Source organism: Lepisma saccharinum, chromosome 1 (genome assembly GCF_977018435.1).
Source record: "Lepisma saccharinum chromosome 1, izLepSacc3.1, whole genome shotgun sequence".
Taxonomy (NCBI): domain Eukaryota; kingdom Metazoa; phylum Arthropoda; class Insecta; order Zygentoma; family Lepismatidae; genus Lepisma; species Lepisma saccharinum.
The window spans coordinates 175,020,777-175,038,589 of NC_139229.1; the positions used below are offsets into that span (position 1 = coordinate 175,020,777).

At 37.4% G+C, this 17,813-nt stretch overlaps 1 protein-coding gene across 1 annotated transcript in view; it reads left to right on the forward strand.

The window, feature by feature from the left end:
- The window catches only part of LOC146004316 (uncharacterized), a 170,117-nt gene extending 155,807 nt beyond the window's left edge, over nucleotides 1-14,310 (forward strand). Inside the window, exons 6-8 of the mRNA XM_083143072.1 lie at nucleotides 8,802-8,932; nucleotides 11,675-11,848; nucleotides 13,179-14,310. Coding sequence (XP_082999198.1) covers nucleotides 8,802-8,932; nucleotides 11,675-11,848; nucleotides 13,179-13,334 — 461 coding nt within the window. The 3' untranslated portion in view covers nucleotides 13,335-14,310. The remainder of the gene's footprint in view (nucleotides 1-8,801; nucleotides 8,933-11,674; nucleotides 11,849-13,178) is intronic.
- Nucleotides 14,311-17,813: the final 3,503 nt, after the last annotated feature.

Here is a 17,813-nt window from a genome sequence, read left to right on the forward strand (position 1 = left end):
GTTTACTGTACACGCATGGAAGAATATTTTAGTTTCAAATGTAAACACCGTGTACTCAGCATAGATGGTGTAACTCAACGCGCCTTTCATGCTGTATGTGTTATACATTGCTGGAGTAACACTCTGAAACCACAGACAAAAACGCTCCTTTGCACACTCACAGATTATCTTCACATGGCGAAACTTTGCTCTGATTGGCTGTTCCACAGAATCCAGTCGAGGAAAGCAAGTAGCAATTAGAACATGTCCTATTCCTCCAAACCAGTCAAGCAGTCAGCCAGGCGGCCATGATTGCTACCTAGAAAGTTAGTTCAGCGCCAACTAGGGCATTCCTACTAGAAATCCAGTTCCGTGTGATAGGGGCTTTACACTATTAACAATAATAATAATGCATGCGAGACATAACAAAAAACAGCAATAACGCAAGGTCATTGTACACGACGGTATGCCTCATTAGAAGGCAAAGGACGCCGCCAGGAGACCTATAATAAGTACATAGACCCAGCCATCAGCGGCTGTTTTACAACGATAATTCTTGGCATCCCCATTACATATTCGCAGGCTTTGTCTTGTCCGTCTCTGCGGCGAATTGAAAGTAATTCTGGGTTTTGTTCGAAGGCAAGGGCGTCTATTCTTTTCTTGTACCTAACGAAGTGAGTGGAATCTGCCTCACCCTTGAACTTGGTCATGTTTCAGACGTCACTGGCCATTTGCAATGTTGCCAGCTCCAGGGCACCGGCCATATACGGAATTTTCTTACAATGCTTTGTGGAAATTTATATAATTAACGAGGAAGACGGGATACCAATTTTTGCAGGAGTTGTCTCACTTATTGTAATAACCCCAATTATCACATGAAAATGCATTGTGGGGGGGGGGGGCTTATTTTAAAAGAGGTGCGATATCATTCATTTCGAATTATGTCCAGAATTCAGAGCTTGCACTTGTACAGTGGGATCCACGAGTATTACCGTGCAAATTGTCCATGACTATTTTCATTTATTTTTCTCTTACATCCTATGTGTTTTTAAGCGATAGCTTTTTATGTATGCTGGTGCAGAAGTTGTCAACATCTTCTTTTAAGTTTTCTTTTAATTCTTGAAGCTCTTATTGGGTCAAATAAAGTGCACGAACATGGTGATGGACAATTTGCAGGGTAATACTCATGGATCCCACTGTATGTTTGTTGTAGGGGTTACGTACAGTCACGGACACTTCTGGGTTGCAACGATTCCATTGAAAGGTAATGCGATTGTTACAACCCGGAAGTGTCCGAGACTGTACAACCCTGTTTCATAAGATATACTTTGGAGTCGACTGGATATTGCTTCTATATCGGCAACGACTGTTTTCAGATATGTCTGTCTACAATGGTATTCTAAATGCCAACCTCCGTGACAGAGTGGTTAGTACAACGCGCCACGACGCCAGGGATCCCGGGTTCAGATCCCGGCCTGGACATTCTTTGTGAGTGTCCCTTCATCATACCATCACCCATCCTCATCTTCGCGATTAGCCAAAGTTGGCAGAAATCAATTCAATCATTCAAATCATCTTCATCGTCGCAATTAGCGAAAAGTGACAGAAAAATTTAGCTGGATAACAAAAGTCAATCAATCAAAAAGTCAATAAATTCTAAATGGTTTTGAGCGTACTCATATCTACAGCAAATGAAGTTCACACAAAAGTTCTGTTAAATGTTCCTGGGGAAAAATCTCAAGAGATCCACGGGGGGGGGGGGGGGGGGGGGAAGGTAAAGGTCAAGAAATTATCGCCCGTGCCATGAAGGCACATAAACGTTGTGGATGCCTGACCATAGTGGCTGGAGATGATGCGCTCGGCACCACGATCCAGTCGCCTTTATATCCTCTACCTCTCGTCTCTTGCGCCCAGGTACAGTGGAACAAAAAAAAAACAAAAAAAACTGCGCAGACCCGCGATTCCTGTGTACCGTACTCCCGCGTGGAGAGGAGGGGCAGAGTGGAGCATGCTTTCTTATGGTCCGAGCTGAACGAAGGAAGGGAAAGGTGCGCGGAGACTTTTCGTCGAAGGTTCTTTTCCTTGTGGTCGCTCTATATCTGTGGATCAGAAGCTGGATGAGCCTCAGATATATTTTGTGGGACGGGCATTATAGGAAAAATTCTCACCTGGGATCACCAGATTGGACCCGCCGGCTTAAAGGACCACCGCAGTTCCTAAGTTTTCAGAATTCAGTATATCAGCGTTGTTCATAAAAATTTGAGACATTTTAGGAAAAGTCACTGCTGAAACAGGCTAAAGTTCCACCAGACCATCAAGAAGTTTCTTGAGTTTTAAAGAGAAGTGAGAATTTCTCCAGTTAAGAAATTCATACTGTAGATATGATAGCAAGACGATATGTAGTTGCGCCGGACACTGTGTCCGAGTGGTTATCACATCGCGCTGCGACGCCAAGGGTCCCGGGTTCGAATCCCGCTCGGGCTTGGTTGTATGTGAATGTCCATTCATGAATTTCGTCATTTCATCACTCATTCCCATCTTCGCAAATTAGCCAAGAGGCACAAAACGCGAAGTAAAATGAACTAAATCAATCAATCAATCATATCTAGTTGTTGTTAAGTCCACAATATGCACAGATAGGCTAATCGGGACTGAACCTACAGTTTAAAGTGGGATCCGACTTACTATGTGCCTCCACCGAGTAGCGAACCCAGGACCTTGAAAAATTAAGACTTGTCGATTTAAATTTGTGAGTAAACGAAGTTAAGGTTTAATTATAATTCCTTGTTCTTTCCACATCTTGACTTGGCTCAGAATAGCCTGGTTAAGTTATCTTGCTTACTGCGATAGAAGCAAGTGTGTCTACCAGTGGCGTGAAGGTACGTCACATGTAGCTGTAAAACACGCCGGTTTGCAACACTGATAATCCCATGTACGTTAAGGGTGTTAAAGGTCTGGCATCATCGGACTTAAGTCCAGAGTGGAAAATAAAGATTGGCGTCGGGCAGGCGGACCGAAGACTCGCTACAAAAGGAAGGTGATTGAACGTCGTTTAGTGGCCCTTTTACCCCGGGTGCCTGTGAGTAACGACCCTCGTCAAAAAATACAGGTTTGCGGAGCAACGCACTTGACGGAATGTACAAGGCGCATTTGCATTAATCTCCGCTACTTCCCTCTCCCCCTTTTTCTTCAGCTCTTTCTGTCCCTCTGCGATTGATATGTTGCCTCGTTGTCCGGCTATTGTCACGCTCGTGTTGGCAACACGTACAGAGCATGTCAAAGGTTAAGCGTGTCATACATAACATTCCGATAGCCTACAGAACATGGGCCCGTGAAAGATCGACGTTCTATAACGCCAGGGGTCCTTGCTTCGAATCCTATTTAAGACGAACGATTGTTTGTTCCTTCGTCTGTCGTATCATTCCACCACTTATCCTCATCATCGCGATTAATACGGAGACGGAAAAGTGGCGTAAAATAACGAGATATACGCATGCAGAGATAGATATGTAGTCATTCATCCGCAATAGAATTGAAACATTGATCCTGCAGTCCTCACTTCGCTTTATGGCGTTGTGTGTGTTGCCTAACTTTACGGTGATGGCCGGACTTGCATTTGAAGTTTGTTCATCGCCGCAGAGTTAGACCACAGATAAACGTATAAGACACACAACGCTGCAGGGAAGAGCATGTTTCAAGATCTCTGTGCATTATTTTTATTGCGGACGACTATACATTACCATATTTATTGGGTTTATATTCTTCAACTTGATATCTCGTAAAGAATTGTGATTCAATGTACTAATGGACAGTTTGCGTACACATTTCTTTGTGGGGTCCCCGACCCCCCATTACTACGCCCATCATTTCAATATGTATTTTTGTAGGTATATGTTAGATATATAATGTTTACGCGGTGAGATACAGTTTGGTATATTTACTTATTAAACGTTGCTTTTATACTGTTACTAAACATGACTGGCCCACCGAGAATATGCCCTCTCACACTATTTTCTTTCCGGCACTGCCACTGACATATTATGGCCGGGACCTGAACACAGAACAGTCGCCAGCGATATTATGTATCGAGCCCTCGTGACACACTTGTAAGTACTAAATAATTGACGTACAGAAGATTGCAACTTGACTTTAATCACCTGCTTTCATGTTCATTTCGCGAAGCTTTTTCCGTTGTATAAAGTTTCACTCGATTTCCGGACATGTGGGAGTATAAGGTCGGAACGTATGCCTCGATCTTACCTACACCGTTCGATCTGTGCGAGTGACCATGTCGAGATGACCTTGGTCCCCGCTCTGACCCTAGCCAAACCTTCGCCTGGAGGGAGGGCGTGACGAGCATGCTATTCAAGGATAGCAGCGCCCCCGAGCGGCGACTTCGGCAAACGTGAGAGCCCGTGACCGGTTACGTTGACAGAGGAGAACATTTGATACGCGGGAACCAACATGTGTTACTTGCTGTTCACACGAAGTAAGCAATTGGTTCTAATTATATACCGATGGTAATCAGTTTCAGGCAATAAAGGAAGAAATTTTACCTCTGGGGCGTGGATAAATTTGTTTCTTTGGTCCTGCAGAAAGAACCGACCACGCCTGCAGGATTTCATCTAGCACGCGCTCCACACCCTTTCACAACCAAATACATTTTCCCAATTTCAATAAACACGACATACGTTAGATAGAAGAATAACATATGCTGAACTTCGCCCACTGAATAAAAATATTATTACTCCCGCCTTAAAAAATTTAGTTTATTAAAATTTACATGTTAGGTAGGAGTGTTTTTTTTCAAACCTTCTGAAACCTGAGGTTCATGTTCTGCTCCCCCACCCAGCTGGAAATTTTTCCAATTGGTTCCGATAGCCTATATGAGTTTTTAGAGACACTATCGGAACTGATTGGTCTATCAAAACTGATTGCTGAATCGAAACCGATTGGTCAATTGTAATGAATTTGTTTCTATTGGAAAGTATTTCATTGTTTTCAATATATTGCTTATGAAAAATTCTTATCTATACAACTGTAAATGCAGTGGAGAAATCATATAAAACAACTAAAATAAATCTGGTAAAGCATGTGGAATTTGTAACTTAGAAAAAACTTTCATATACAAAAACTTTTCAAATATATGAACGTTTTTAACTCTGTAGCTTCATTGTGTTTAACAAACTTATAGAAAATCAAAAAACATGCTGCTTCAGTCATAAATTGACATGCTTTTATTCCTTTAAACATAAAAACAGCAAAAAAAATTAGGTTAAACAAAGAATTTGACCCACAAAACTTCAAAGATGATGAACAAACAAAACACTGTCGAGACCGACTTACAGTATGTAACATTCTTATTCATACACACGGATTTTCAAAGAAAATGCTTTCATATCTGAAAGGAAATACACTCTTTTGAAATTGTTTCTTTACAATTCAATAACTAATATCATTAGGAACATAAAATCTTACCCAAATTCTGTATAACTAATGCCAATAATAAATTAAATGAAACTGAAAGAGAAACATGCCATTTTTTGTACAACTTTTCTATTTGTACACTTAATAATATAAAAGAAAAAGTATATTCAGAGCAAATTGACTGACAGTTCTAAGACGTTGATGCATATCCTTTGGCTTTAATTACTGCTTGACACCTGTTCTTCATAGAATTAACCAGTTTTCGACATGTTTCAGAGCTTATTTTATTCCACTCAGCTTGCACAACAGTTTTCAACTCTTCTTTGGACTTGATGCCTGCTTCATGGACTCGCCTCTTCAAAATTGCCCATAAATGCTCAATGGGATTTAAGTCTGGACTGAGCTGGTGTTTGTAGTAGTTTGGGCACATTCCATATTAGCCAATTCATGTTAACTCGTGCCTTATGCTTACTGTCATTGTCTTGTTGGAATCTGTAGATAGGCGGCATGTCCATTTTTTGGACACTCTGCATTACATCGTTCTTCAATATGTCCAAATAGACATATGCATCCATGATACCATCAATAAACTGAATGGTACCAACACCTTTGGATGACATACAGCCCCAAATCATTAATGACTCACCACCACCGTGTTTAACTGTTGGAACTGTGTTAATGTGATCATTGTCTTTATTTGATTTTCTCCAGACCCTATTTATCCCATCTGACCTGTATATATTAATCTTGGACTCGTCTGACCATATGACACTATCCCAAAATTCCTGATCCTTGTGGATGTGCTCTTTCGCGAATGAAAGTATATTCCTGTGATTCACCTTATTTACATATGGCCTCTTTCGTGGTATTCTGTCATGATATCCATGCTTCCACAAGGCACGTCTGACAGTTTGATCGGACATCATCTTACCATCAACATTTTTTACTAACTGTCGTAACTGAGGAACACTTAGTAGGGGGTTTTCTCACACTCTTTTTAAAATAAAGTGTTCATCACGTTTATTCAACCGTCTCTCTTTTGGTTTTCTCGGCACATTCTGTGTTGAACCTTCCTCTCTAGATTTGTTTACTATGTATTGAACTGTGGAGTGTGATTTATTGACTGTTTGTCCAATTTTTCTTAACGAATAATCTCTAAGGGTCAAATTTATAATAACATCTTTTAGATCGGAACTAAGTTCCTTCACCTTGCCCATTTCGAACATGCTGATAGATAGACGATAGGCCTACAACAATACCTATGCCAGCATTCCGCTTGACGGGGAGCGCGCCTGCATGTTCAAACTTGTTACGAAGTTGCAAACTGCACAAAATTGCCCGAATAGTGGTGGCACTGTATGCGAGGAGATTGAAATTCTTGCCTGTACGAATAACAATGTTGCATGAAACAGCGTGTTTTTCTCTTTTCACACAAATTATATGCTCTGTTTATACACTTTGAACATACATTTTTATTGACATTTGTTCGTAAAAGATTCATTAACATTAATTTCCAGGTACATATGAAAATGATTATATTTACTAGTAGATATGACATTTTTTCCTCGGAAATTCTATGTGTACGAATAACAATGTTACATACTGTAGTTCATCAAAAGATTGCTCATTTTTCCAATTGCATTACATACACACAAGATTAACCATGGGAATTCCACATTGAAAAAACAAGAACTAATGTGAACATTTATTCCAACTACTAGCTGCTTTAAGGTTGAGTTGGTTCTTAAGAAATAGTTCTTCTTAGGTATTTATTAAGATAAATCTGACCAGTAGTATGCATTAGAATTCAGATCAAGTGTGTTGTTTTTCCAAAGAACTTCCAAATTACAGGAAATGTGGTGTCAAGAATTAAACTACCTATATGCCTTGAGTCAATAAATGAATTTATATAACATATTGATTCTACAATATATACAAACTTTTAATTGGAACCAATTCACCAATTGAAAATTGTCTTGATTTTCCAATCAGTTTCAGTTGAGATTAAAATTGAAACCAATATATTCCGATAGCTGTATTAGGCATCTGATATAATCAGATTCATTCCAATTGAAACCAATTCAATCCAATTGAAATTTCAATTGGAACCAATAGAAAATTACAGCTGGGCATCCACACCCCCATCTAAGATTAGGCCCCAAGTAATGCTGCTGTTATTTCTACTTTCAGATGAATATATGGTTAAAGGGCTCCAGAAGTTCTTTGGAGTGAGCAGGGCTGAAAAATAACAGCGAGTGTCATTTAATATAAAATACATACATGTTCACCCAAACATCGTTGTTTTCTTATTTCGCCTGTTTTTTCTGCCTTTTCAAGCTAATTGCAACAATGAGGAACAGAGGCGGTGATTGGGTGTCAATAACTTGGAGGTGGGGGACAATGACAGTTTACTTTGTCTTGGTAGACTACGCTTAGCATTATGAGGTCATAGTGCAGAGAAAAAAGTGTGGGGGAGGGGGCAACTGGTTACCTCCCCCCCCCTAATTGCAGAAACTGAGGAGAACGAATGAAAACTTTGAAATTGAGGAAGAAAGGCTTTCACAGAAACACCCATTTCCAGACTCACACCTGGAACCAGAGCCCTAGGGCAAGTGGCGTAAATAAACACCCCTGCATTCCCCGGGGTTATTAATATATATATATTTTTTTTGACACAATGTAAATTCACTACAGCGTCAAAATTCAACAGAAGTAAACAAAAGAGATTTATGGTAGGGAATGTATCGGAATTGAAAAGATACATAGAAACTTTTATTAGCCTCGCATTTGGTTTTAACCTTCAATGTGTTCTGCTCATTGCTTGTGGGAAATAATTTAAAAAAATATGAATTAATTGTTTAATGGTAATAATGCTTATATTATAATTATATAGGACATCTGTACTTCAGACTAAGCAACAATAATCTGATTCTTTCAAACCTCCGAAAAATTTTGGTTATAAGCCTGGCATGGCCCAGGCCCTGCACCCACCTAGAGGGACAGCTTCCATGGTGCAATGTAACTGAACACAGTAGGTTAATACCAAATTTTGATGTTGAGGGTCAGAACCTCAATCTGCCCCATTGGACTTAATTTTCTGTTGCAACAGACTGAACTCCCTCCTTAAAAACTTTTTGAGATGCATCTATAGTCACAATTAACCTAGAGCAATGCAAAAGCAATATAAAAATAACTAAAATCCAAATATCTCTTGATGTTTAAAATGTTGTTTTAGGTACTGTAAAATGCTTTTAAGATGGGCTTCATGAATTCAGAAGATCTCCGATGAAGCATGATTTTTCTCAATGGTATTAGTTTCTCTTATATATAGTACCTGTTCATTACCTTCCTTACAATTAATCCTAATATTTACAATACACATTTTCTCCTTACAGTGTTACCTCGACGAGTTGAGCCCACAGTTGGGTTTGCAGAAGCAAATGTTCTCCTACCGCAGTGGGCCATTGCGGTAATTGTCATAGGACTTGCATCGCTCCTCTTTGTCATAATATTTGGTGTTACTGTGGTATGTACTATACATTATACAATGCTATACATTATTCTATATATTTTGAATGATGTCACATTCATTTATTTTACTACATGTTATTTTATTTACTCTGATGGAGTTGATTAACTCTTTTTGTAAGTTTATGTAAAATCTGTAGGTCCACTGAATGGGGCTGTTATACGGGTCATACCGTTTACTCCCATCTTTGGACCTATTTTCCTTCAAGAAAACAGATCAATATACCAGGTGGCTGATAAGTCAGTTGGCACTAGCAGTTATGAGTTTGAGTTGTCACCTGACTTATGGGCCACCCTATAGTTATTTTGCTCCACTCACCTACTAATAATAGCAGCTCATATAGTAAAGACCCAACCATTATTAATTTAAATACTAGTTATATATAATATATATTATAGAACAAGAAAACTATATGAAAATTCACTAGTAGAATAGTGTTTCCAAAATACTGTATATTTGTGTAGGGAATTGACTGATTAATTATGTATTTTTTTGTATATTGTTTTAATGTTTTGTTTCAGTTAACATTAATAAATTGTATTTATCTCTACCACCATAAAAATATAGTGATTTTCCATCAATGATATGATCATTTTTTAAATTTGATTTGCTTTATTTTACTTCACCTTTTGTGCCACTTTTGACTAATTTGTGAAGATGGGGATGAGTGATATGATGAATTGACACTCGCAAACATCCATGCCCAGGCCAGGATTCGAACCCGGGACCTCTGGCACCGTAGAGCGATGTGGTAACCACTCTGCCACAGGGGTTGGCAATGATATGATCATATTTGACCAGATTAAACATTGACCTTTAATATCTAGTAATTAATATTATATCAGACTATGCCTAGAGGAGCTTTAGCTTAAATATTTGGTAGCATAAACAATATTCATGTTTGTGTTTTAAAATATGCAATTGGACATGCTGTACATTGGTCACTGGTGATCCTCCTGCTGGTCCTCACTCCATGAAGAAGTCCTCCTACCTCAACTTTGGATCACACACAACCATTTGCTGCAAGGTTTGGATTCCTGTGTGTTCTTCATTCAGCTGCTTTTAACAGTGTGCCACATTCACATCCTCATATTTTAATCTTCCAACTAATTCTCCATATTAGAAGAAGATGATGGTGTTTTATTGAATGTTTATAGATTTTTGATGAAGGAACTTTTTATGAGGATATATTATAGTTTCTATGATTTTTAATGGTTTTTTTATTTGTTGTGTGCAGGTCTCCATACACCTTGCACTTTTAACTTCAATTGTGGGCCAGCCATTTACACTCCCTTCTTAACCTTAGGTATGGATTTTAGTTCAGGTGTCATCACCGTTATCATCTGAAGGGGTCAAATAGCCTTACTCCTGATGCACTCACTCATCCATTTATGATATCCATACAGTGTGCTGTTTGAAAATTTTCCAGTGGGAATGGGGGAATCCCAGCAACTACTCTTTGATCATTAGGATATTACATAAATTATGTAGTCCCCCCCCCCATCAAGTACCCAATATTAGCAACCGACGGGGGACACCCCCTCATCCCTGCATTGACATACCATCAAGATGTACAATAACCCATCAAGCACAGAGCTGCTGGAAGGAACACACTCAGCATTGAACTTGTTGGAATTCTATTGTATTTTCATAATGTATTGTTTGTATTGAACCTATACTGATATGCATTCAGTTTTTATATATATATATATATATATATATATATATATATATATATATATATATATATATATATATATATATATATATATATATATGAAATATGTGTTTTATGTGTTAAAGGTAAAATTATGCTTTTTATGTTGGGCACCATACAGCTGCAATGTAATCTGCCAAATCCTACTTAACATAAAAAGCATAATTTTACCTTTAACACACAAAATACATATTTCTAGGGAAATAACATAAAATATACATATTTTAGATATAATAAAGTTCCCAAATTCTTTATGTAAATACATATTTTGGAGTTGATGTATAAAAAGACAAAATATGTTGTAAATTACTATCATATTCGGGACTCCACAACACACCGGTCACTAGTGCCGGTGTTGTTTTGTCAACCCATATGGCAAGGCAATTCATGCAGAATAGTGTTCTTAAGTCACACACCATTTGTCAGGTAAAAAAATATTGTGAAGCACTTTTATATGTGCATTCACGATAAGTGCTCATATGTTCAAAGAAGTTCTAAGTGTCCGCAATATTATTTATATTTAAGTAGAACATTTGTTCTAATGGACATTCTACGGTTCTCAAAAACTTCGTGTCACAATACATACAATTTGCATCACTCGATGAATCGAAGTTACGTAAACACTACCTCTTACAGTGTTACAAAGAAACTGTACAAACAATTAGAACTGTGTGTGAACATGAAAAAATGTAGGTCAGTCGGTCATTTTGAATGAAAATATTTTTGAATTTTAGCCACATATTTCCACTGTTTTTATAATATAAAAATAAATATTTTTCGTTTTTTAGCACCTAAAAATCTGCTCCCCAGTTATTAATATGATCCTACCTATAAGTTTTTTTTATCTTCCTACAGTAATTTCTCAGAAGTTCCTTGGATTTACACAAAAATAAATTTCAACTATTCAACAGAACTTTCATTAAAAAAGTAACTTTTATCTCGGAGCGTTTCACTTCATCCTCTCTAGCATGTTATTTATTGTCTATTTTCTTAATATAATCGTAACTGTGTGTTTTTTACAGCTTGTGAACAGACACAAGAATGCAAAGAAGAAACAACCAATTCCGCTGACAGAAGAAATGTTAAATGAACTGAACAAAAACCATATGGGAGGCCTCGACAATTATGGTGCTGAGGACCTGTATAATATGGACGATGTGTGGAATGACAAAGTTTACGACAAGAAGTCCAATAAGGTTGGTACAACTTTCCACTTTTAACCACAACTAAAGTTTCTCAATTCATTTTAACTGCTCTTTGTAGTATCCTGTAAAAGCAGGGTCCTGGATTCGAATCCTTTAAGGTTTGTCCAAGAGCACTAAACCCAACAAGAATCATCTTTTCAACCACTGTACTTGCAAGATTTGAATAAATGAAGAAAGTTAAACTGAGGAATAGATGAAAACTATTGAAATAATGTCCTCTGGACTCCATACATTTCATTACAATTACTAAAAGTACTTTCAAGTTATTCACTGAAAATTTTCTAATACTATCAGTTCACAGCACTTTTTTAAATCAAATTTTACTGAATTGCCGGTTGTTTTTTCTCTCCTTGTCTGGGAGGTTTAATCTTCCTTCTTTACTTATATTTTCCATATTAGCAGACGGTTGGAACAGATGCTGTCCCGGTCTCTGTAACCATTTCAGGACTTTGTCCTGGTGTCAGTTGACTATAATATTCATGCAGTTATTCAGAACAGCTATTGATGTTTCATTTGTTTTGTTTTTAAATTTTTTGGATATATGTAGGTGAGACATACTTGAATTACAATGCAACACAAGTATTGTATGTATGTCAAAAAGTTGCAGTTTAAAATAAGTTCTAAAGTATAGATACAATTGGAAAAAGTTGGCTTTTTTGCCATTTGTGGCCACCTTCCATTTTAAACCAGGTGCAAATGTGCCAACTTAGAATGATTTCAACAATATACGGACAGCTGATAAGTATAAACAAAATGTAGAAACATTAAGGCAGTTGATGATCACAAAACATAATTGATTTGGTTTATTTTACTTCGCTTTTCTGCCACTTTTGGCTAATTGCAAAGGTAGGGATGAGTGATGAAATTGATGAATGGAAATTCACAAACACCCATGTCTAGGCTGGGATTCCTGCCATTACAGTACAATGTGCTAACCACTCTGCCACGGGGGCCAGCACAAAATGTAATTTTATTTGCACATATCCTGAAATGACAAGCATGTTTTAAAGGGTGTTGAATGTATAAGTTTGATGTACTGTATGACAAACTCATTGCTTGTTCCTTAAAATTAGTTAATTTCATAAAAATAAACTTTGACATACCTAGGTTTGCGTTCTGGTTGAGTTTGCATTATTAGCTACGTTTCTAAAATAATGCAGTGTTCACTACCACAGCCACACACTAAAAAGATAGTGAAGGGCACAGTTGCTTAGCTCTCCCCAGTAAAATCATCAGTATGCCACTACAATATCATCAACCAAATTTCAAAATGTATTCTCTTTTTCTAGTAACATTTGAAATCTTTTTCTCCTCCTTACAGAGGTCTTCAAGTTCTGGGAAAGGAAACAGCACTCCTAATCTATATGACAGCTGGAAGACAGAATGGAATGGTTACTACTACAATGCTTACTATGGAAATGGTAGCAACGGCAGTGGTTACGGAAGACGGCGTTCTGATTATGATACAAACTTCTGAATCCTGAAGTTTCTTAATTCGCTTGATTATTCCGAAACTGAGATTCTCTGAGACAAACAACAGACGGTAGTACCATCCACAGCTTAACTACTTGAAACACAAATAAAGAATCTCACAATAACATTCACGAGACTTGTCCTCTAGTCACTCTATTGCTGTCTGTTCATAGTGAAAGGAAGAAAAATACCTTAGCCCAACTGTGATATGGTTTAGGGAAGGTGTACATCCTTTGAAGAAAAGTATAGGTTAGGCCTTCCAGAGAAAACTTCATGGGCTAATTTGTGTGAAATGTGAGGGTGCAAGATGGTGTAGTGATGATGAAGTGGTGTGTCAGTCAAGGGATTAAAAATTTGGTGCTAGTAATTGATTGTCTTGAATGAAGTGCAAGGTTTTCCTTTTTTTTTTTAAATCTTTGAAGTAAAAAAATATATATTTACATAATTCCCAATGGAAGGAAGATTGCGATATGAAGACACTCTACATATCCACAACTGACATAATATATCATGCTCCAGCAGTAATGTTATGTCTAAAAACTTGAATAACTTTGCAGGAAACGTATCTAAGACTTACTAAATCGTTGTTCCCTTAAGACCAAGCATACATGACTTTTAATCAATTTTTAGGGACCATTAGATAAAGTAACTGTTAATATAAACGCCATCAAAACAAGATGTGAAAATCACAGGTGATTCAAATGCCATTTATTCTTGTAGTGTATATTAGGCAAAATATTTTTTAAGTGACAAAATATTCATGTCTATATATATATATATATTTGTGTGTTTGTGTGTGTGTGTGTGTGTATGTGTGTGCATGCATGGAGTGAAGAATATTTCCTTGTTTTGTATATGATGATGTAACACTACATGAAAGATGCATGTGTTTGTGTTTAGAATTGTTGTGACAATTGTAAACCAACTGTATTGTATAAATTGGATATTTTGATCTGGTTTGATGGTGAGAATAAATTATACTATTATAACTAGTGTCTTCTTTTGTACTTTTGTACTTGCGTTATATGATATAAGGAGGCAAATGATCCGAGTGAAAGCTAATCTGCAGTTTTATTGACAAAACTGGGATCCTGTGTCTAAACAGAGAATCTCTTAATTGCAACAAATCGTCAAGAATATCTGTGTAGGAACACAAAAGTAATAAATTCACTGAAAATGCATATCCATACAACATAACATTTATCGAGGCAAAATTTAATTTTCAAGGTAATCTGTAAAGCTACAAATAATAATAATGAACAGATTTATAAAGATAAAAGCAGTTTTAAAATGCTAAATTATCTGTCTGGAAATCAAAATTTAACAAGAAACATGCATACTGGAAGGTGCTGGAAGGAACTTGTCAGATATAGTTCCTGAAGGTTAACTGCCAGGCAGCTAATGATGGAAGCAAGGATAATATATATGAGGATAACCCAACCCCATAAGCCAGCCTGACAACGGAAATCACTAGGCGGATGCAGAACTTGCCATACGACTTTTCTGTTCGAGACTGAAGTGCATTGTGTCATCTAACCGCTTGGACGAAAACTAACAGCCCTAAAATGATGGACAATTAATGGGATCTGCCCTGTTATTGTTGCCATTAGTCCATGATCAGAGGCTAACTCATAAAACGATCATATAAATTCCAGCGATGTACATTATAAAGTATATTTGTATTACATTTTATGTAGTACTGCGTTACATCATACATATTCAAGCACCTGAAACTTTTAGTAAAGCTGTTGTAAAGATTTTAGACTTTCATGGAAGATTGTGACACATTTCACTATTCTGAAAGTTCGTTATTGACTGCCCCGTGGCAACACACCGTGGATCAAGGACTGATTTTTCGTTATATGTACATTTCGATTTAGTGTGGCTATATTTTACTTTCTGAACCATTGCGTAGAATTTTAAAGCTTGTCTGATTTCCCTTATGCTATTCCTGGAATGTTTAGGAATTCAGTGGTGATTGGTTTTGTGATTAAGCCCTGTGCTGTGAAATATTTATTTATGTCTTATGTCAAGCATAGTATAGAATAGGCTAGGAATCTGGTATTCGTGTTTAACGTAGACATCTCATTACAAAACTTTTACATGCATCATTGGCTGAACATCATGTAAGATACTCTTTACCTTCTATATTGATTAAATAACATCCTCTAAGAAGTCCCAAAGCACACAGGTTGAGTTTGATCGCTCTAAGCAAAGGTAGAAACTCTACAGTTTTTATGTGTGTGTATAATTTAATTTCGTGTAGAATGAAATTTAAGTGTAGTCGGAAAATAAATCTTTATCCTACAAATGAGTTCTGGCTGCATACATGAATATTTATTAATTTTAAGGAAAGCCTTGACATATTTACAACATTTTGGAACAGTAAATGATTTTTAATGTCAGACAAGGTAAACTTATAACTAAACTATCTCTCTAGCCTTCTTAAACCCGAAGGTTCATGGCTGCAGCAACACAGGCCTTCCATCTTTCCCTATCTTGAGCAAGATCTATATAGTCTTTTCCATCCCTGCCGATCTCCCTTAGGTCCATCTCAACGTTGTCCCTCCATCTTCGTCTTGGGAGGTAAACTTATGATGAATCAAATAAAAAAACATGTCTATGGTCAAAATAAAAAATCTTAGTTTAATATTTTATGGGTATGTTCTTCCTCTGTATTTGCATACGATGAATTTTCATTGTAACTTCACAGTACAATATTTCTTCTGTGATAAATGTACTGCGCTATGGGTAGTTTGTTATTTCAGTGTGAGGGGAAGATATTTTGGTCCTATTATTGTTAATCTCATTGCATATCACGTGGATTGCAATTACACACATCAAAAAAAGTTTGGAAACACCCCAGTTGATCAGTGAAACAGTGAAATATGGTAGATGTCAGTCAAGATATCAGTAACGATATCAGAATACAATCGTATTCGAATTGTCACCTTAGTGGAGGAAGGTTATTCTTGTCGTCAAATTGCCCAACGAGTGGGTGTGAGTGTATCTGTAGTGTCCAAAACATGGAAATTGTATGTGGAGACTGGAGGTGTCGTCGATCGTCCTCGCAGTGGTAGTCCCCGTTCGTCCACCTTAGCACAGGACCAATATGTCCGAAGTCTTGCCCGGAGAAACCCGAACGCACTGCTGCAGATATCAGAAATGACATGTTTGGAGCTACAGGCGTACGCCTGACCCCACAAACCAGGATGACAATGCTAGTTGTCACAGGGTGCAGATTGTAGGAGCATTCATCGACAATGCAGGTATCACTCGAATGGACTGGCCCCCCATTTTCCCCAGATGTGAACCCCATTGAACATGTATGGGACAAGCTGAAAAGGGCTGTCCGGAAGCGTGTACCACCTCCCTCAACACTGAACGGCCTCCGACGAGCGGCAGAAGACGAGTGGGATAGGATGGACCAAGAGTTCATTGACAGCCTCATCAGAGGTATGCCACGACGTATGAATGACCTGAGAATGTACGAGGAGGCGTTACTCGCTACTGAGATTGACCATGTGCTTTGCAGAGATCACGTCATGTGTTGTTCCATTTTCGCCATAATTGCATACTTTGTTTTTCGTCTGTCACTTGACTGGGATTGTCATGTCGTTTCACTGTACTGTGGTCAAAGGTTTCCACAAATACACTATTCATTTTTCATTATGCCTATACCTCATTTTCTTTTTCTAATACCAGGTACTGTGGGTGTTTCCTAACTTTTTTTGATGTGTGTAATAAACCGTAATGTAAATAACAAATCCAGAATCAATTACAATAATTAGAGCCCGGAAGTTTGGCAAAATGCCTCTTTTTATCTACTGCATATATTGATAAAATTTTTCCGGATATACGTTTCTTATGTTGTTTCGAATGTTTTAGAAGCCTTTTCATTTTGCCTATTTTGCCTATTTGGGACCCCACTGCCTATTTTTAATTATAATGCCTATTTTTGCCTTTTTCAGTGAAATTTGGCCATTTTTTAAAAAAATGTGTATATAAATTATTTTTCTCTCAAAAAAACGTTGTTGGCATTTATTTTTCTTCCGTTTATTATGTGAATAATTTTCGCCTTATTTAAGTAATGTTGAACTCATGCATGTTTCAACATTGCTGAACGAGGAAAGTGTGAGAAAAATGTATTTCATGCTCAGATAGGATATTGCCTTTCGGTTAACATATCCTTGTGCATGATTGACTGCTGAAGTGGACAGGTTGATTTCGAACATAAAGAAGATATTTCTGAAATCTCCCTCTCGAACCCGAAAATTTAAGGAAGTTGCATCTGAGCTTAGTTTTATCAGCAGCTATATATTATGCCAATAACCTTGAAAAAATCAGTGAGGTGATAGATGCTCTTCCAGCAAATGAAGCGGCTTCAATTCGTGAAGTGAAAAAACTCCTGTGCTATTCAAGTTTATTTTTGCACATTATGGTGCATTGCCAGAGACAATTACAATTATATCATCCATGAAAA